Here is a 20,114-nt window from a genome sequence, read left to right as displayed (position 1 = left end):
TGTTCGATTTAAATAATAGATAATTAATCATAAAACCTATGTTCAGCCTGGAAAAGTGTGACTTACTTCCGACTTTGGGATTGAAAATGGAGCCAGTAAAGCGCTAGAAAAGCCAAGCCGTTGCTCATCACCATCCCTCCTTCCTCCCTTCACAGGATTCCCCTCGCAGGTTAATTTGGGATATTGCTCCGACGTAGTAGGACCAAGAGTGGGATGGAAATATTATAAATAATACGGACATACTAGTTTCCTAAAGGGGGAATCTCGATTTTATTCAGCTGCCTCTATTTTAACGAAGAATCGTTCTGGACAAGTCAAGAGGCTCCGATATTTTAACGTTCAGGGAGGGAGGGAGGGAGGGAGGGAGTTGGGAGGAGAGGCAATTCCTCTGCACATGCTCAGAGGCATGCCTTCCTAGCTTTTTTTTTAAAGTTAGGATGCCTCCTGACGTAGCTGAAAGGTTATGCTGCAAAGGAGAAAAGAGGCTCAGGTTGGTTGAGCCGCCGGCCGGCATGCCCTCCGCGCTCGCGCACTCCCCCCCACCCCGCCCGCGAGACCCGGGGTTGGCGGGGAAGGCTTCTCCCGGCTGGCCGCTTCGCCCTCCTGCCTCTTCCTCCTCCTCCAATCGCGAGCGCCCTTACTGCTGGGTGGGCTGAGCTGCTCGCCTGCACGCCCAGCTGGTCCGAAGCTCAGCCATGGTAATGTCTGCCGCTTTGTTCTTCCCCCTCCTCCGAAGATCCGGGGCGGAGATCGGTTCGGGGGCGGAGGGGCGCGTGTGTGGCACGATCGAGGCCCGCGGGGGAGAGGCGCGCACTTTCGTCCGGGGGCCGCTTGTCTCCCGATTCGCTGCCCGGATGGAGAAGCCCCCTCTGCCTCCATCCTGCTCCTTTGATGGAGTCCCCCGTGCGCCGGGTCTGTGGCGGGGCGTGTAAACGGGATTCTTGGGCCCCCGGATGGGAGTGCCAGAGGGAGACTCCGGGATCGGGAAGAAAATTGGGCAGCGGGGAGGCTGCAAGCTCCCGACTTTGGCAAGCGGATGAAGAGATGTACACTGTGCGGAGAAATTGCAGAAGCATCCAGCTCGTAACCGAGTCATTTATAAGCAACCACGTGCAGTTGTGGGAATAGGTGCACATCCACACACGAAATGTAGATTCCTGTCCTTTCTTATCCCAAGAGTAGGATCTGAGTGGATAATGTCCCTTGAGCGTGAGGATAAACTAGGCTGAGTTGACGCAGCCTTTTTTGCAAGGCCAGCAGGAATCTCTACTCTTAGTCTACTGAATGGACTGTTTTGTCAGTTTTCTTCTCTGTATCTTCAATCTCCCACAGACACCTCAACCCCAGCAGGAGGAGGCACACAACAATAAATTAGATGCATGGGAATGTACCCATTTAAATAATGGTCACAACAATCAAGACTGCATGCAGCATGTGCTTTTTGTACATGTGCATACATTTAAATATGTACATCAAAGTAGGGCCATATGAAAGATTGTACTTACTGTATGTGGATGTCTGTTTACTATAAAAGAATTTGTAGGTACATAGTCATGGCTGTATCTATGTGAACTGTATGTATAACTTAAATATAGATGCATATATTAGAAGACTGTTCTCACAGTGTAAAATGACACTTGAAGCAGTGGACTGAATTTTCAGAACAGTTTTTGGAGGGGGTGAGAATATTATTAAGATAAGAGGGAGTTGAAGATGCATGGAAATAAATTCTCCCTGATGTGTGTTGTTAAATGTACCATGCAAGATATTTTGAAACCTGTGTGCATCCTAGTCTGGCCTTAGATGAATTCTGAGGGTTGTTCATGAGATTGTTCAGTGGAGAAACATCTGGTTCATTCTCCAAGTAAAGCAGGAAAAAATGATAAATTGGCTAGAAGGTCCAAGAATTTAAGCATCTATAAGGCAGCTTTCTTGGTTTTAATTTCAAGCAACCCGACCCCAGCTTTTTCCTAATATAGGACCTTGATTTATCAATGGTAAACGTAATACTGTATCCAAATATGCAACCATAGTTGTTCATCCCAGTATATATAGCCATATCTTATTACTATCTGTCTATAAGCTTTTTTGTTTTGTTTAAATCGGGTGTGTCCTGTTACTTATTTTGAAGGCCAAGAGCTATGCTTGGTCTTTGAGAAATATACAGGAGGTGGTATTCTACTAAGATCTGCAGTTCCAGAAAATATTTACTTTAATGTAAATTACTTTAAATTTATTTAAATAGAATAATGTAATTGCTGTTTTATTTAATTTTATCCCATTTCTGTTTTATTAAAAATAGTAAATTGTCCATTTTTGAAGATTTCCTGCTACTTGCTCTTTTTCTCTCTCTATACTTTTTAATCTAGTATACTTCTAAAATATGATTAGCGCACAACATGTAGAAAAAGGCCACCAGTGGGCTAGAATACTTGGCCGGGTAAAATGAATTTATGAAAAGCCATGTTTATGAACAAAATGCCCAAGCAGAGAGAGAATGGGGTAGGCCTAGACATCCCTTTTCTCTTGAAGTCACCTAACCCAGAAGTGGGAAATCTATGGCCCTCCAGATGTTGGACTGCAGTGTCCCTAAGACTAGCCACTAAGGGCATTTACTGAGGAGTATGGCATTGCAGTTGAGATATCTGAAGGGCACGTTTGTCAAATAAGATATGAGAACTTGAAATGACTCACTGCACTAGGTTCAGGAAAATGGTAGAATGAAGTCATTCTCCCCTAATCTAGATTACAAAGAATGTATTTCTGTGAGATATAGAAATAGATAGATAGATAGATAGATAGATAGATAGATAGATAGATATAGATATATCATGTTTATATGATTTTATTTGTGTTTAAGAGATGGGACAGGGCACTGGTGGTGCTTGACAATGTTGAGCTACAACTCTTATCAGCCTCAGTCAATGCAGTGTGTGGGTTGATAGGAATAGACTGCAGGAGGCTTTCTAGTTCCCAACTATTACATCAGACAAATTGAGGGAGAAAAAGATATACCAGTGGCTGTTACTCATAATAGCTAAAAGAGTCTTCTGTAAAAAGGCAGCATGATTGCCAGATACCGAAACCAAGCCAAGGGAGAAGATACGTCCATTTATGAAGCCTTTTGTCAAGTCACTGAAAGTTGCAGGATACTAGACCAGTTGAAGTTTTGGTCTGATCTAGCATTTATTTGTCAATTTGTATTCATACTTTGCACTAGAGAAAAGCAATTTACAGAGTTTTTTCCTTTTAATTTTTCCCCTTGGCTTACGGTAATTGGATTGCTGTTAATTTCTGTGTTTGGGTAATAAATACTGGAGGAACACAAGTGGATGTTACAACTCTTACCAAACAGTACCGGTCCATTTGCACTAGAAATCCGAACTGGCACAATTGGACTCTTAAAGTTCCTGTCAATAGGATTTCCTGGATGCAGACTTGGAAAAATTATGGTTTCGCTCAAGGATTTGGAATACAATAGTACCTTGGTAGTCAACTGCTTTGAAACTCATCGAATTTTGTTGTGAAAATTTTCTCCTGGTACTCGTTGTCCCGGTACTAGAACTTGTCACTGTTGGCTGCCTTGTGACTCACTACAATATTTCTTACGGGGAAAAATTGTTTGGTACTCAAATTATGAGTGAAATTAGCTTTCGTTTCCCCAACCTGATTCTTTCCAGACACCTGAAGTACAACTCATCATTCCCATCAAGAATGGGATATCTTTAAAGCATCGGTCAACTTCAGGGCTAAATGGAAATCTGCTCTAGTCAAACTCAACATCTAATGTTTTACATCTCAGTTGCCTTTGCTCTTCTTAACCCATTAATTATTCTTCACTTCCACCTCCACTCATACTTTTATTATGTATTTATGCTTGCAGTCAACTCCAGATTCAGGCAGTGGTCCTCCTGGACAGCCAGCTTCCTTTCCTTCTGCCCCACCACCACCACCAATTCTACCTCCTCCATTTGTAAGTTCACCTTAATGCAAGTTGTATTTAACAGTATGCTAAATGTTTTTATGGAAATATGAGATGTCCTTGGTCTACTGTATGTTAGGGTTGCAATGCCTAGGGAAATGGGAACAAGCCTGAAGCTTGTTTTGACTGGATTCCACTTTTGGGAATTCAAAGCTCATGGCTTCTGCACTTGAAGTTGGATCAGAAACTGCTTCTGTTATGCTTGGAAGCAGCTGAATTAAAATTTTCTATATTTTCTAGGTGCTGTTATAAAATGGAAATAACCAAGCTGAAAAAAAGTGAAACATGAAATTATTAGAGGACTACTTCAAAAATAAAATCCAGATCTTAATTATTACACAAAAGCTCATTCTTCCCATGACAATATGAGATTTCATTTTATTGTTTTTTTATTTATTTCCAGTGAAATTATTTATCTGATTTGTGATCTAAATTCATTAAATGGAAGAAAGTAAAGAAGTTGTGTGTATTTATTGGGGCATTAATTACCATGGTGCAGCCTATCTCAATCTGGTCCATTCCATGAATTTAAGCAACCGTAATCTACGGATTAGCTTGTAAAGGTAAATTGTAGCCTTGAGTCCATTACCTAAACTGACACATGCACACTGAGGTAGGATTTTAAAAATATAATGTTTGGCATACCAGCATCCTTTCCTTTTTGAAGTGTGATGCTGCTGGATTGAGACTTTGTCTGTGGTTGGTCCAGAGTATATTCTGCTTTGGGCACAGTTCTAAGTTTCTTTTCTTCTTTCTAGATGCCTCCTCCTGGGATCCCACCACCATTTCCACCCATGGGATTGCCTCCAATGGGACCACGGCCACCTCCTATGCCACCTATGCCTCCTAGCATGATGCCACCTCCCCCTCTGATTCCACCTATGCCTGGACCACCACCCCTGGGTCAGGTAGTGCTGGTTCAGTTTTTTTCTTTGCCTTTTGTTTTTCCAGTTTACAATATGTATAATGGCTTGGTCTTCTCTTTTGCTCCAGATGCCCACAATGGTGCCACCAATGCTGCCTGGGATGATCATGCCGGGGGTGCCAGCTGGGCCTGTTCCTGTTTCTGGAGGAGTGAGTGTCAGAAAGTACAGTGATTTAGGGAATTAGAATAGGCTGTGGCACAAGAGCTTGCATACATATTGCAATGGCCTTCATAACAGGGCTAGCTCTTTAATTTGGAAACTGATACATGATGCTCTTTGACCACTTGGTTGACCACACCCAATGGATGGATGATGAGGTGACCAAGGTGTGGAGTTTAGTGCAGAGAAGTAAGCAAAGCTGATTGGGCTCTAGCATCCCTTGAACATGGTAGGAAAAAGGCATGCACTAAGATTATGGTCCTCCAGTTGTTGCAGAACCACAGTACCCAAAAGCCCTAAACCATGGAGGCAATTATGAAAGATTCCATCTCTGTTTTACAAACCCGGACACCAAAATCCCCCAAACGGCTTGAAGAGAGAATGACTTAACATTTTCTTTGTCATTCATTCGTTTGTTTGTTCATTCCTTCATTGGTTCATGCATTCGTTCCAGTATGCCATCCTTCCAGAGGCCTGCTTGACCTCATTCCTGCTGGACTTTAAAAAAGCTTTCAAAACTTGGCTTTTCAAAATGGTGCTAGGCCAAAGTATATTTTGCATTCCCCTTGACTCATGACAGATTGTGGAAGTTGAGGGTGGGTGGGAGTTGTAAAGGTAAAGGTTCCCCCGCACATGCGTGCTAGTCATTTCCGACTCTAGGGGCCGGTGCTCATCTCCGTTTCAAAGCCGAAGAGCCAGCGCTTGTCCGAGGACGTCTTCATGGTCATGTGGCTGGCATGACTAGACGCCAAAGGCGCACAGAACGCTGTTACCTTCCCACCGTAGTGGTCCCTATTTTTCTACTTGCATTTTTACGTGCTTTCGAACTGCTAGGTTGGCAGAAGTTGGGATAAGTAACAGGCACTCTGTTACGCGGCACTCGGGATTCGACCCGCCAAACTGCCGACCTTCTGATCGACAAGCTCAGCGTCCTAACCCACTGAGCCACCGCGTCCCCTGGTGGGAGTTGTACTTCCCCCAAATATTTATTTTCTCTATTTGTTTGTTTTTATTGAGTTTTCAATTGTAAGCTACTTGAGGCCTCAATTTGCAGTCTGATAAGTATGTTATCGTTGCTGTAAAAACTAATTCTTCAGTTTTACCATTTAAATTCCTTAACTAATTTGTTTTAATAAAAAAAATCATTCATTCATTTTAATCTTCAGTGTCTAAATTGCTTGCATCTGTGCTATCATACTAAATTGTTTCATTTATTTCTATTAATTTTAGGAAACATCTATGCATTTTAATTTGTAGTTTCTAACATTCTATAATAATTTCATAAAATGCTGATGAGTGGCCATAATAAAGTTAACCAACAAATTGACATAAAACCTTTACTTTAGTTCTTTAAGATTAAAATGAATAAATAAAGCAAAGTGTAATAGAGAAAGATTGAACGTGGCTAGCACTAGTATAAAGAGTTAGAGGAAAGATAAGAAAAAGAAAAAAATACATTGAAGCTCCTTGATATGATTTGACTTTTTCTTTGACAGGCAGCTCCTGTTACTGACCCATCCAACAGTGAGTATCTTCAGGGATGTGTTTAAATATAGCTTTGGTGTGACCTAGCTCAAAAGATGCTTATTAAATCTGGTGTAGAGAATCATGTCATGTTTCTCTCAGCAATAGAAATTTGGGCCTTTTTATCTTTCCATACTTGACTGAATGTCCACAGATACTGCCTTTGCTAGGCTGCATCAATTGAGTTTCTCCCCCTTGTACAACTTTTAAAGATCTGAATGGAGAAGAGAGGTAGGTATTGGCAACACTACATGAACATGAGCCTTGGTGGAGCAGTGGGCTAATGCCTCCTTAAGTAACACCAGCTGCCTGCAATTATTGCAGGTTCGCATCCCACCAGGCTCAAGGTTGACTCAGCCTTCCATCCTTCCGAGGTAGGTAAAATGAGGACCCAGATTGTTGGGGGCAATAAGCTGACTTTGTAAAAATGCCGCTTGGGGGCCCCCAAAATAAGCAGGCATATACACAGAATGAAGGCTATTGCTAAGCACATTGGTTTGTGCTTAAATTGTAAGCCGCCCTGAGTCTTCGGAGAAGGGCGGGATATAAATGGGATTAAAATAAAATAAAATAAAAAAACTGGTTCTTTATTGCAACTGCATTTCTCACTCTAGTTTGTATTTTGTGTCAGTAATACTGTGAATTCCGGGATATATCATCCTCTTCCATTCCAAGTGAGCCATCTTAATTGCCTCTCATACTATAAGGACCCTTGCTTCCTGGAGGCATCAGCTTGGCTTCTTTGGACCAAAAGGTTGGACTAAATAGGCCATTGGCCTGACCCAGCAAGTTCATCTTAAGATCATATGTTTGCCTTATTTGCTGTCCCTGGTACCTATTGTTTCTCTGCAGGACAGGAGTGTCTCTTTTATGAGTGATCTCTGACCATAACTGTTCCACTTTTCTAAGCTCTGTTCTTATTTTCTAGCTACAGTGACCCAAGCGGCACCTGTGGTAAGTATCTGGACAAATGCTTTCCTAGAAGTGGAATTATGGAATTTATGTAAGGAATTAAATGCATTATGGGGGGTTTCAGAATAATACATAGCTCTTGGGGTAACTTATATTTTTTTTCCTAGGGAGATGTCAAAGTGTAGTTTGCTTAGCTCTGCTTGAAATTGATTCATTCGCCCAATGCCAGCAGCCCCAAGTATTTATTGGCCTCATCTATACTATAAATCTAACCATTGAACAGTCTACTTAAAGCCAAAAGCAGGGGCAGGTTGAACTTTTCACTTACAATTGTAGATGACTGGAAGGAGGAAAGTCCTAAATTACGGTTTTAGTAGAGACACCGTGCATGTGTTGGTGCTCTTTGTGGTTTTGATCGAGCCTTTCAGTCTTTCACATAATCTAAGCTTTCTTTTCTGTCTTTTGCCACTCCCACTGTCCCAATGGGCATGTCCCTTAGTTGTGGGGGGTTGAGGATTAAGGATATGCCAGGTGGGACAGCAGATCTAAAGGTGTTATCAAATTGGGGGCGGATGACTGGTAGGAATATAAGATTAAGCACTAAAACACTTTAAAAGTTTCTAACTTGGCCGAGATGGCAAAGATCTCAGCGTATTTGAAAGACCAATCGCAACAGAGATACACTGTGGAGTGGAAGAGATGGATTGATTATATTCAGAATAAATATGGGACTAAAAAGTTTCACTTAGCATTTGAATAAGTAGCGGATTTATATGATGTATAATTAGCTTGTAGTTATTTTATTAAGAGTTAAAGTGCGATAGAATTTAATGTTTTATTATTGTTGTTTGCATATTTTAGATTATGTTTGTTTGTATTTTTATACCCTGTATTTAGCTCTGGGAAGTCGGGGAGGGGGGAGGGGAGGGGAGAGTTGGGGAGGTTTGGGGAGAGGGGAGGGGGAGGGGAGGGGTTTTGTATTCAAAATCTATTGTAAAACTTTTCAATAAAAAAAAAGATTAAGCACTAAAACAGAGTTACCCTCAGGTAAGATGGGTAGCCAATACATTTTCTAAATGAAAGGAAGGAAGGCCTTTTTCTTCTTCCTTCCTCTCCCCTAGATCCAGGGCTTTAATTTAATTTAATTGTTTTTTTTTTGTTTTTTTTATTATTTCTCCTCTTCTGCTTTAAATTGAAATGCTGCTTTAAATTTCAGATCCCCAACCCCCTGACAGGTGCTGTGCAACAGAATATAATTCTTGGTGGCTCTCCAGCGTTGGATACAGGCCGAAAGGTAAAAAGTCTCAGTGGAGAAAAGGTATTAGGTTTCTTGATGTCATCTCTTTTTTTGTTCCAGGAAGCAAACTAGGGTTGCCTGTTGGCATCCCACTGAACCAGAAATGGTTCACAGAAGACACACCAAGGAGCTAAAGAGCTCCATTGTTTTGTGCTGATGATCATGACTAGCACAGGTGAACACCTTAGAGAGAGTCTTCTAACTATGTTGGTGTTTTGTCCCAAGAAACAGTGTAGTCTTAATTCTTTACCTGGTTTCCCCATACTGCTTCTCTAGTATTTGATGTTCAGAAATAAAGAAAGCTACCTTTCCTCTCCAAGAAAATAAATGAAGTGCCTTATAACAGGGCTTTTCAACCAGTAGTACGGGTACCACCTGTGGCACATTGGCACCTGGCAGGTGGTACGCGACCATCCTAGAAAAGTGGTAGCGGGGGAGGGGAATGAGCTGAACCGGTGGCAGCAGCGCACAAGCCCGAGCAAGAGACGGCTGGAGCTGCAGGGCTGTCAGGGCTTAGCGGAAGCACCAGGATCAGCGCCAGGTTCCAGCTGGAGCTCGGTGCTGATCCTGGCGCTTTTGCTGAGCCCAGAAGAAGCGCCGATCAGCTGGAATGTTGCAGCATCTCCAGGGTCTTGTGACTTACATTCAGATGCTTGGCAACAGATTGACGGTCACAGTGTCCCAGGATCATGTGAAGTGACCAAAACCTGCTACAAGCACCCAGCAGAGGGGGGGGGAGAAATAAAAACCAAACACCCCCACCCCACCCCCACTGCCAATCCTCAACAGAAATGCTCACAACAATGAAAACCTCGGACAGAAGGAAGAGCAGCACCGGGTGGGCAGGCAGGTGTCTTACTCGGCTGTTGCTTGGGGGGGCACTTTTTTCAGTGCCATTGTAACTTCGAACAGTCACTAGGCGCTAAGTCGAGGGCTACCTGTACTTCATCACTTTTTTCCCTTTTTTTTTGGTCATCAAGTTTTTGTCACCTTGCTAGGCGACTGGTGGTACTCGGATGTTGCCATATCGTAAAAGTGGTACAATGGGTGAAAAGGTTGAAAAGCCCTGCCTTATAAGACCCAGGGAAAAAGTAAAGGTGTAGCTGAGCTCTGGATGAAGGCAAAGCACTTCAGTGGTTAGACTTTACTCTAAAGCTAGAAGGAGGGGAAGAAAGCTAGAAGGGAAAGCTAGAAGGAGCATTTTGCAAATAGCATAGTTAGCAAATGGGATGGAAAATCCAATGAGTTTGTTCATTTTCTGGGCTAAAAAAAATTAACTCAGAATTCACACACTCCTCAAATCCAACTTACGTATCTTTTGCAGAATAAGCTCAAGAGAATCACAGAGTAGAGGATGAGGTGTGGGGATAGGTTCCATTCCATTTTGAAGCATAAAAGTTCTCTGATAACTTGGGCCCAGTCATTATGTCTCAGCCCAATCCAGCCTATCTTCACAGGGTTATTGTAGGGTAAAATTGAAACGGGGTCTTGTTTGAGTGCCCACGGAAAAGGAAGATCTAGATAATCTAGATCTAGAGTATTCACGCGGTTACTGTTGCGTTCTTCATTATTTTTCCGCCTCTTCTAGGAAGATTCAGATGCTGACTTTTCCTCCTTTGTACTTTTGACCATGGGAAAAGTTTCTTACTAACCTGCCCTAAGTATCCCCCCTCCCCGTAGATTTTCTTTAGATGTTGCTCACACAACTTCATGAAAGCTACAAAACTGCCCTTTTTTTGTCCTTTCATTGGAAGTAAACACTGTGATTCACACAATAGTGGTTCTCAGTGTCTGTTTGGGATGGAGGGATTGTAGATATTTGCCCAACTGGATCTCAGTTTGATTTGGTTTGATTTCAGTTTTCCTTACAGAAGCCAGCATGGAGTGAACATAAAGCCCCTGATGGGCGGATCTATTATTATAATGCTGAAACCAAACAATCAAGTTGGGAAAAGCCAGATGAACTCAAGTCTAAGGCAGAGGTGAGTGTTGTTTCTACGCTTGGTTGCAGGAGCAACTTAGACATTGATTTCCCCCCCCTCTTGTTGACATGTATTGGATCTCTGATAAGGGAAGGTCAGCCATCCTGAGCAGCAATCCCATCTGGTTTTTCTCCTAAAAAGTAGGGTTGGAGTCATAAACCTAAGAAATCCTGGAATATAAACACAGGAGTTGATGAGGCTGATAAGGAACTGTAAAACAGGCACTGTAAAACACTGTAAAACAGGAAGAATGCATAGCATGGAGAAGATTTTGGGATATAGAATACATTTGGAAGGGGGCTGATCTCATCCAATGTTTTGGGGACATTTTCTACTAGCAAAGAGTTTCTTCTGAATAAAACAGTCTTCTTGGATCATGATGGATTCTGCCTCATTGTGGATAGCTAATTGGAATCTGGACAACCATCTGTCAGAGAAGTTGTAATTCCAACATTCCTGAATTCAGCAATTGATTGGGTTAGGATCTTTTTCAAGTCTAACCATGTCCATCAAATTCTCTCAGATTATTCTGTGGAATCTGGGAGAATTTGTTGATTGCAGGGCTTGCTACCATCAGATGAATGTGAACCAGATAGATGGTTTAGAAGAAGGCCATGAGGAGCTTTACCTCCAAGTGAGGAAAGAATTGTTAAATTATTAAATGAAAAAAAGAAACACATGACCATTAGCAAAATAACCCCTTAGTAAGTGTAGTTTGTAAATAACCCCTTAAAATAAGAAACCAAACTGGTTTTCACTCAAAATTCAGTTTCCCAATCAGACATCCAAATGCCTTTTAAGATACAGGATATAACTGCAGCTCTTGGCTTCACAACCAAGTCAGGGCTAATAGAAAAGAAGGCTTTTGTAGTTAAACATTTTGGGCATTTGATTAACTTATGATTTATGAATGCAGAAAAGGAATCAGTTCGTTAACTGAGACAAGCCAGCTTGATCATAGGTACAGATTGGTCTCTCAGTGCATAATTTTTCAGAAAAGGATAAAAAGTTCTGGATCTTTACCCCACAAAACACACACACACACACACATTTATATACTTGCTAAGGCTGTCTTCTTTGCTTTTGCAGCTCTTGCTGTCACGCTGTCCTTGGCGTGAGTATCGCTCAGAAACTGGGAAATCCTATTACTACAACACTCAGAGCAAGGAGTCACGCTGGACCAGGCCACGAGAGTTGGATGACATTGAGGGTGAGGATCTGCAGGATCAAATCTGGGGTGGAGATTCTGTTCCTGCAGTCTTCCTCTGATAACCGTTCCTATTTTTGTTCTTCAGCATTGATCAAGGAGGAAGAGGAGGAAGCAGAGTAAGTTCCTGGAAGCAGGTTGCATCAAGAAGAGCTCAAAGAGCTGGCTGGGTAGGAGAAAAGGCAGCCCTACCCAGCAAGGATTGTCCCAGGAGACGTGGGCATGGAGGGAGCACTGGCAGGGCAGGGACGTCCTTTTTCTTCCAAGCCTCCCCTAGATGTTGATTTCATCTGTCTTGAAGATCTGCTGAACCTGGCCTTCATCTCTCTGGAAGATCTGCTGAACCTGGCGTATGGGTCAGAAAACCTGAGCTTTGCCATTTGGCTTGCAAATGAAACTTTTGTTTCTAATGCTACTTGATGGTGGCAAGAAACTGAAAAATCACATGGAAACACAAGAACCCCAAACAGGGCTGAGTGGGATTTGGAGTGGTTGAGGCCGGTCCTATGTCCCTTCTGTTTGTTTGTTTTTTCTTGATGAGATGGAGCTGGCTGGAATCCATTGTGTGGAAAGTTCTCTAAACTGTGCAATAATTTGGGCTTGTATTGTCCTGTTGTGAAATATTCATAGCTGCCACCTTCTTCCTTCCCAGGAGGCAACAGTTACCTCAGCAACTGGAGCCACCATTGTCGGGCCCTGCCAGTCCCAGCCCGTCTTCTGCGGCCACCTCAGACACAGAAGGCACTGGGGGTGTTGAAGAGACCCCAGGGACTGAGGGGGTCCCAGCTGCTGTTGAGGAGGTCACCAGCAGGTAATGCAAGAGGAGGGGACAGTAGAGGGGAGGTGTTGATCTGTAACCAGGCCATTGTCAGCTTTCTAGCACAATGTTTCTCAGTCTTAGCCACTCTTAAGATGTGCGGATTTCAATTCCCAAAATTATCCAGCCTGCCTGGAGAATTCTGGGAGTTTTTTCTTTGTGTCAGAGACATCTTCCAGTTATAGACATATAACACGCAACACTGAGCAAATTAAAAAGGTATAAAATAGATCACAGAACTACAGGCAGTTCTTGACTTACAACAATTCATTTAGTGACAATACGTTACAACAGCACTGGAAAAAGTGACTTATGACCATTTTTCACACTTACGACCATTGCAGCATCCCCACGGTCACTTGATCGAAACTCACACATAGCCAGATTCACTTATCAACCATGTTACTAACTTAACAACTGTGATTCACTTAATAGCTATGGCAAGAAAGATTGTAAAATGGGACAAAACTCGCTTAAGAGATGTCTCACTTAACAACATAAATTTTGAGCTCAGTTGTGGTCGTAAGTTGAGGACTACCTGTATAGCACATGTAAAAAGTATGTAAAATAAATAGGATTCTGGGAGTTGAAGTCCATACATCTTGCAGCTGCCAAGGCTGAGAAATACTGGTCTAGCAGATAGTGGAATCTCTACTGCAACCCATCAGGAAAGCGTCAGATTGAGGAATGCCAGATTAAGCCTGCCTAGGCTTTCAAACTGTGAGTTGGAGGACAAATAGACTGGTAGAAAAAGAAGAGAGACAGAACTCCCATTTGTTTGCCAATTTATCTGTATGGAAAGCTACACTACCCACCCGGAATTCCGGGCAGCGATCGGATGAATGGTTAAGCTGCATCAGTGCTTTTACTTTTTATGTTTTGTCCAAATGCTTTGCTTTTCCTTGGGCAGTTGTGACCCCCTCCGGAGAGATGAAGAAGATCGTGCCAGCGCCTGGAGCAACAAAGAGGAAGCTAAACAAGCTTTTAAGGAGCTGCTCAAAGAGAAGGTAATAAATAACTGGAGGAAGGGAAAGGAGAACAGAAATTAAAGAGCCTTCCTAGGAATCAGAGCCAAAACAATTCGTCAGATATAACTTTTTTTATGCCCATCGCTTAGCCTGCCAGGAGGATGGTGGGTAGTTTTGAGTTCTGAGTGCTTTCTCATGAGAGTGAAAAGGGCCCATTCTCCTTGTTGTAGGAGAACAATGTCAGGGGATCTGTCCCTCTGGCGGGCTTTTTTTTTTTGCCAGACGGGGAGGAAAGGAAAATATTTTGCCTAAACGTTCAAGCAGAAGAAAATCAAAACACCAAACTAGTTACACCCTGACTCTTGTATTTGTAAAAAAAATAAAATAAAAAAATGGGTCTACTCTAAAAGAAAGAGCCTGCCAGGTAAGGCAGTGCAGGCCTAACTGGTGCAGTCCAAGAGAAGGAGACATCACAACTTGATTGAAATACCCCATTTTCTGGCTTTAGGGTGTTCCAGCTAGCGCATCCTGGGAACAGGCCATGAAGCTTATTAGCTGTGACCCCCGTTTCAGGTATGATCCTGGGTGGATGCATCTAGTTCCCACCCTTCCCTACCATATCAGAGGCGAATCCAAGTTGCAGACCTGTATGATGAAAGTCTTACAGAGACACGTCATTTGGAGCTCCCTGCCCATCCAACTATTTATTCACTTGGGGAACTAGAACTTGGACCCCCTGTTTTCCTTTGCCTGTTGCCCATATGAGCCAGCTCTTGACCTCTGGGTTCTGTGTGTCCCAGCGCTTTGCCCAAGGTGAGTGAGAAGAAGCAGGCATTCAATGCCTACAAGGCTCAACGGGACAAGGAAGAAAAGGAAGAGGCTCGACTCCGGGCAAAGGAGGCAAAGGAAGAACTGCAACACTTCTTGGAAGAACACAGCAAAATGAATTCTACCACCCGCTACAGGTACACAAGGATCAGGATGACTCGGGAAGCAACAGCCCAGTGAGGGAAGGTTGGGAATAATCTGGATGACTCTCTCAAGAGCATTTTAGAGTTTGCTAAGTGTCTTTCTGGCTAGGTCTGATCCTTGGAAGGAAATAATAGTAGGTCAAGTGTGACTGGCCCAGTTCCTTGAATAACGTCAACTGCGATGGATGGATCATTTTGCAAGGTTGCGTGTCTGAACCTGGCAGAGACTTGTCACTTTGGGAGAACAGGAACGTGCCGTTTTCCAGTAATGAACCTAGATTGTACTGCTGGATTTCCTGTGAGCTGGAATGAGAGATGTAAATGCTGAAAGAGTTGTAGCTTGAAGACCAGGGAAGAGATGTTACCTTGCCTATACTAAGCAGTCTAATTTCCCCTGTTTAAGCATGAAACAGGAGGATTCTGTTTCAGGTATCTCTGTTTTTTCTGTTGCCGCAACTCTGTCCTCACCAGATCGAAGCAGAGGGTCTGTTGCTTGGTTCTTCCAAGCGTAGATGTCCCTGAGCGCCTCACTTTGTCTGCTTCATAGGCTTGGTTGTCCTTGAACTTTACCTATTCTCCCTTGAGGGTTTCTACCCTGCCCTCCATCTCCATCTTTTTCTCTCTCTTTCCCTCCTCAGGAAAGCTGAGCAAATGTTTGGCGAGCTGGAAGTGTGGGCCGTGGTCCCTGAAAGGGATCGCAAGGAGATCTATGATGATGTTCTTTTTTTTCTGGCCAAGAAAGAGAAGGTAAGTCAAGAATGGGGCATGGGCGGGAGTTCTTCATAACAACAATCCAGGCATCATCCTTTCCCCATAGCCTTTCTTCCTAAGTAACAGCAGAAGGGATACTTGCTCCCAGAAATTGAGGGCAGGAATCCAAGATTCCTGAGATGGATACTAGCCACCCACATCCACAGAGTCCAACCCACAGTTTTATTTGAATTACAAAGTTGTTTCGACAAAAGCCCCACCCCTTACATATATGTGTGTGGGGCCTTACTTACAAAAAGAGTGAAGTTTGCCTTGCGATGTTCTGACACTTTCATCCTTTCCCCTGTACCTTCAGCAGAAACCCGAAGCCCTAGCATTAATACTACCCCTTCCACCCCACCCAGGAACATGCCAAGCAGCTCCGCAAAAGGAACATTCAAGCTCTGAAGAGTATCCTGGACAGCATGAGCCGTGTCAGCTTCCAGACTACTTGGTCCGAAGCCCAGCAGTATCTAATGGACAATCCCAGCTTTGCCGAAGACGAAGACTTGCAAAGTGAGTCATCTTCCACCATCTCATTGCCCCGGTTCCTCCTGCCTTTGTCTTTCTAACTCGTCTTCACATGGTATGGAACCATATCTTCTCATTAAGCCATAACGTAGGTTATTTATTTGGGCAGTGTATCTAATTGCTGCCTTCTAGAAGTCACAAACACTTAATTCTAGAAGGGTAACAAGCTGTCCTAACCTTCCGAATGCTGGGCCTGTCTGCTGCCCTGCTGACAGGTTGGGCCACAACTTCCCATCTTAGGTAGGACAATTCTCAGTGTTTAGAGCGTTTGACTCTTATGCTTCCTTCCCCTTTGTCTCTGCCTGAATCTCAGTCACCTCTCATTACAGAATAAACTTGTACTTTTCCTCCTGTGTCACCATGGGTTTTATCATTTAGCTCAGCCTGGCCTGCTCCCAACTTTCCCTCTTTCAGACATGGACAAGGAGGATGCTTTAATCTGCTTTGAGGAACACATCCGGACATTGGAGAGGGAGGAGGAGGAGGAACGTGAACGGGGTCGATTACGGGAGAGGCGTCAGCAGCGGAAAAACAGGGAAGCCTTCCAGGTATTTGCAATCACAGCCATGAGTTAAGGAGGCTTTTGCTGGGGAGTCTTTGGAAAGAAGAGTGTGGTTTATCTTGCAGAGCAAGAACAATGGCAAGGATTCCATGCCTTGTAGTTTTTGGTCATTAGCACTGGAAACATTTCAGGCAATCTTCGAGGTGATGGGCTCTAAAGATGTAGGCAACCTCCAGAATTCTCAGCAATAACCATATTAACTTGAGAAATTCCAGGATTTGAATCTGTGTATCAGAAGGGCACCCAAATTGGGAAAAATCTAATTAAAAGAGTCAGATTGCAAATGATATGAAAACCCTTTTATTGCTGTCACAATCCATAGTTGGCTAAATGGTGAATGGTCTGATTCAGCCTTTTGCATCCTCGTGTTTGCTAGATATTTTAGGAATACATTTTCAGACTTCCCAATAGCCAGGATAGCTGGGAAGTCTAGTACCCATCATCCAACACATTCGAAGAGCATTAGGTTGAACAAGGCTGCTCCGATGAAGAGTATTCTAGATCATCGTTTAGTCTTTCTATCGTCCATCACTTGGAGATAAATAGATCGACATTTCCATATACCAGGAAAGAAAGAAAAAATTGTTTTCATACCACTGGAACATTACTTGTCACTATTTTGCTTTGGCCTGTTTGTAGCTAGCTAATTATTGGATTATGATTCTAGAAAACGACTGGATATATACTAGAAGAATTCGGCTTCCTAACACGTTGGCTGTCTTTAGTTTTTGAATAAAAGTCTAGATGTTAGTGAGAGAAGATGCTTGCAGAGAGAGGGCTCATATAACCACCAGTTATTGCTTTTCTGTCATAGTTAAAAGGACTTCCCATTGACTTTCAACCATTCAAAGCAGTGTTTCCCAATCTTGGGAACTTGTAAGAAGTCGTGGACTTCAACTGCCAGAATTCCCCAGCCAGTAATGACCGGCTGGAGAATTCCGAGAGTTGAAGTCCGTACTTCTTAAAGTTCCCAAGGTTGGGAAAGACTGCTTTAGAGAATCTCAGCTTTTTGTTCATGGACCTTCCAACTTATCTGCAGCACAACCAGGGGCAGCATTTTTTGCTTCCCCTGTGCTGACCTTTTACAATCATTGCAGACCCTGCCTCCCTATATTGCAAACTGTGTTTTGTATATGTTTAGCATTTTTTCATTTGGCAGGCAAATAAATGCATGTTGTCCTTGACTTACGACCACAGTTGAGCCTAAAATTTCTGTTGCTAAGTGAAACATTTGTTCAGTGAATTTTGCCCCCTTAATACAATCTCTTTTTACCATTGTATGTTAAATGAATCACTGTAGTTGTTAAGTTAGTGACACGGAACCTGGCTTCCCCATTGACTTTGCTGGTCAGAAGGTTGCAAAACGTGATCACATGACCCCGGGACACTGCAACTGTCATAAATATGAGTCAACGGTCAAAAGTGTCTGAATTTTGATCACATGAACACGGGAATCTTGCAACAGTCGTAAGTGTTGAAAAACAAGCCATGTCACCTTTTCCAGTGCTGTTGTTACTTTGAATAGTTACTTAAATGAACTGTTGTAAGTTGAGGACTACCTGTAGAGTGCTTTCTTGCTTCTGAAAAACAGTTAACATGGATCCATAAATCCTGAGGCCCATTTTATACTCCTTGTAAGAAGCTTTCTTGCATTTTCCTAATTGGTTTCGGAGACCTGAACTGTGATTGCAGAATGCCCCTATTCCTTTCCCCCAATGTTTGCAGAGTCTTTTTTGATCGATTTTCCCCCCAAATTGTTTTCTTCAAATGAGAAAAAAAAGACACCAGGAGAAATTTGGAAAACTTGTTACTTTTATTTAAAGGAGGAGAAACAAAGTAGCCCTGCCAGGCTCCAGGGTGAGGATTACTTGGATTTTGGAAGAACATAACAGCCCCAAGAGAGCACCACAAGTGATAAAATAAAGGGGAACAGGTGTAACCCTGTAAATCTGGGGTGGACAATTAATTTTCCCAAGGAGCCACATGAGAAACTGGAACTGTTGCTGAGGGCTGAACCAATAGGCTGAACTTAATTTTGCTCGATATTAATTTTATTATTTTATAAAAAGCAAATTCGGTGGGGTTTTTGGTTAGCTGCTACTGGTAAGAATACATGTTACAATAAGACTGGAAATGTGGAACCGCATAGCATATACTTATTTACGTTTGATTTCTAATTTCCGATTGATCTCACATAGGCTGGACAGGGACAGGCAAAGGGCCATATGTGGCCCAGGGGCCATAAAATGGCCAGGTCTGCTTTAGATACCCCTGAGCAACTTTTAGCCCTCCTTATTGTTGACCACACTGGCTGCATGTTGCTGTGGTAGAGAAAAGAATCACCTCATCCTTCTACGAGAGGATCATTTTGGTATACCACATCACTCCTTATTTTCTCACATTTTTTGTGCTTCCTGGAATGCTGCATGACAGTTCTTCTCTTACTGCCATTTTTAAAATCACAGGTATCTGTGATTAAATTGTGGCCGTAAGTCCACTTTACAACCGTTCATTTTGTGAGTGTTCGAAGTTACAGCGGCACTGAAAATGGCACTTATGACCGTTTTTCACACGACCATTGTAGCATCCCCATGATCACATAATCAGAATTCAGATGTTCGGCAACTGGAATGTATGTATGGCAGCTGCAGTGTCGTAGGGGCATGTGTTCACCTTTTGTGACCTTCTGACAAGCAAAGTCAAGGGGGAAGCCAGATTCACTTAGCAGCGTTACTAACTTAATTGCAGTGATTCATTTAATAATCATGGCAAGAAAGGTCATAAAATGGGGAAAACCTCACTTAACAACTATCTTGCCTAGCAGTGGAAATTTTGGGCTCAGTTGTGGTTATAAGTCGAGGACTACCTGTACTTAAAATGAGAGTAGAGCATGGCAGATGTATCAGTGTGAATACATGGGTTCTGTGCTCATGGCGTTATCTGGACACTCTGGAAAATGGCTTACCGTATAGGCAAATTGCACAGTCATTGTCTAGCAGTATCCAGGGAAGTACGATAAAGAGGCTGAAACACAGGAGTATAAGTTTTCCAGGAGTTAGGGGCAAAATTCTGATACTACCGTATTTTCCGGCGTATAAGATGACTTTTTAACCCATGAAAATCACCTCAAAAGTTGGGGGGTTGTCTTATACGCCCAGTCGTCTTATACACCGGAAAATCAGTGGGTGGCGTCTGGCGGGAGCCGGCAGGGCAGTCCTGCGCACGCGCGCACTCCCCGGCTGCTCCTTAGCAGCTGGGGAGTGCACGCGTGTGCAGGACTGCCCTGCCGGCTCCCGCCCGACGCTCTTCCCTCTTGAGGCAGCATCGCTCCCTGGCTCCTAAGGAGTCCTCGGGGATGCTGCCTCAAGAAGGAAGAGCGTCGGACGGGAGCCGGTAGGGAAGTCCTGCACACGCGCGCGCACGCAGGACTTCCCTGCCGGCTCCCGTCCGACGCTCTTCCCTCTTGAGGCAGCTGCTGCCTCAAGAGGGAAGAGCCGGCTCCCGTCGGACGCTGTTCCCTCTTGAG

At 43.3% G+C, this 20,114-nt stretch overlaps 1 protein-coding gene across 3 annotated transcripts in view; it reads left to right on the top strand.

The window, feature by feature from the left end:
* PRPF40B (pre-mRNA processing factor 40 homolog B) overlaps positions 1–20,114 on the top strand; it is a 39,170-nt gene that overhangs the window by 7,931 nt on the left and 11,125 nt on the right. For 2 of the 3 annotated variants that reach the window (XM_081320892.1, XM_081320893.1), the window contains exons 3-18: positions 3,884–3,973; positions 4,741–4,890; positions 4,976–5,056; positions 6,564–6,591; positions 7,520–7,545; positions 8,720–8,797; positions 10,660–10,782; positions 11,872–11,992; positions 12,078–12,108; positions 12,642–12,800; positions 13,717–13,813; positions 14,283–14,347; positions 14,575–14,739; positions 15,384–15,492; positions 15,861–16,011; positions 16,441–16,574. In XM_081320892.1, coding sequence (XP_081177018.1) covers positions 3,884–3,973; positions 4,741–4,890; positions 4,976–5,056; positions 6,564–6,591; positions 7,520–7,545; positions 8,720–8,797; positions 10,660–10,782; positions 11,872–11,992; positions 12,078–12,108; positions 12,642–12,800; positions 13,717–13,813; positions 14,283–14,347; positions 14,575–14,739; positions 15,384–15,492; positions 15,861–16,011; positions 16,441–16,574 — 1,608 coding nt within the window. The remainder of the gene's footprint in view (positions 1–3,883; positions 3,974–4,740; positions 4,891–4,975; positions 5,057–6,563; positions 6,592–7,519; positions 7,546–8,719; positions 8,798–10,659; positions 10,783–11,871; positions 11,993–12,077; positions 12,109–12,641; positions 12,801–13,716; positions 13,814–14,282; positions 14,348–14,574; positions 14,740–15,383; positions 15,493–15,860; positions 16,012–16,440; positions 16,575–20,114) is intronic. The other variant, XM_081320894.1, reaches the window with a different exon arrangement.

The sequence above is a fragment of the Vipera berus genome, assembly GCF_964194415.1.
Source record: "Vipera berus genome assembly, chromosome: 2".
Classification (NCBI taxonomy): domain Eukaryota; kingdom Metazoa; phylum Chordata; class Lepidosauria; order Squamata; family Viperidae; genus Vipera; species Vipera berus.
This window is presented reverse-complemented; position numbering and strand designations above follow the sequence as displayed.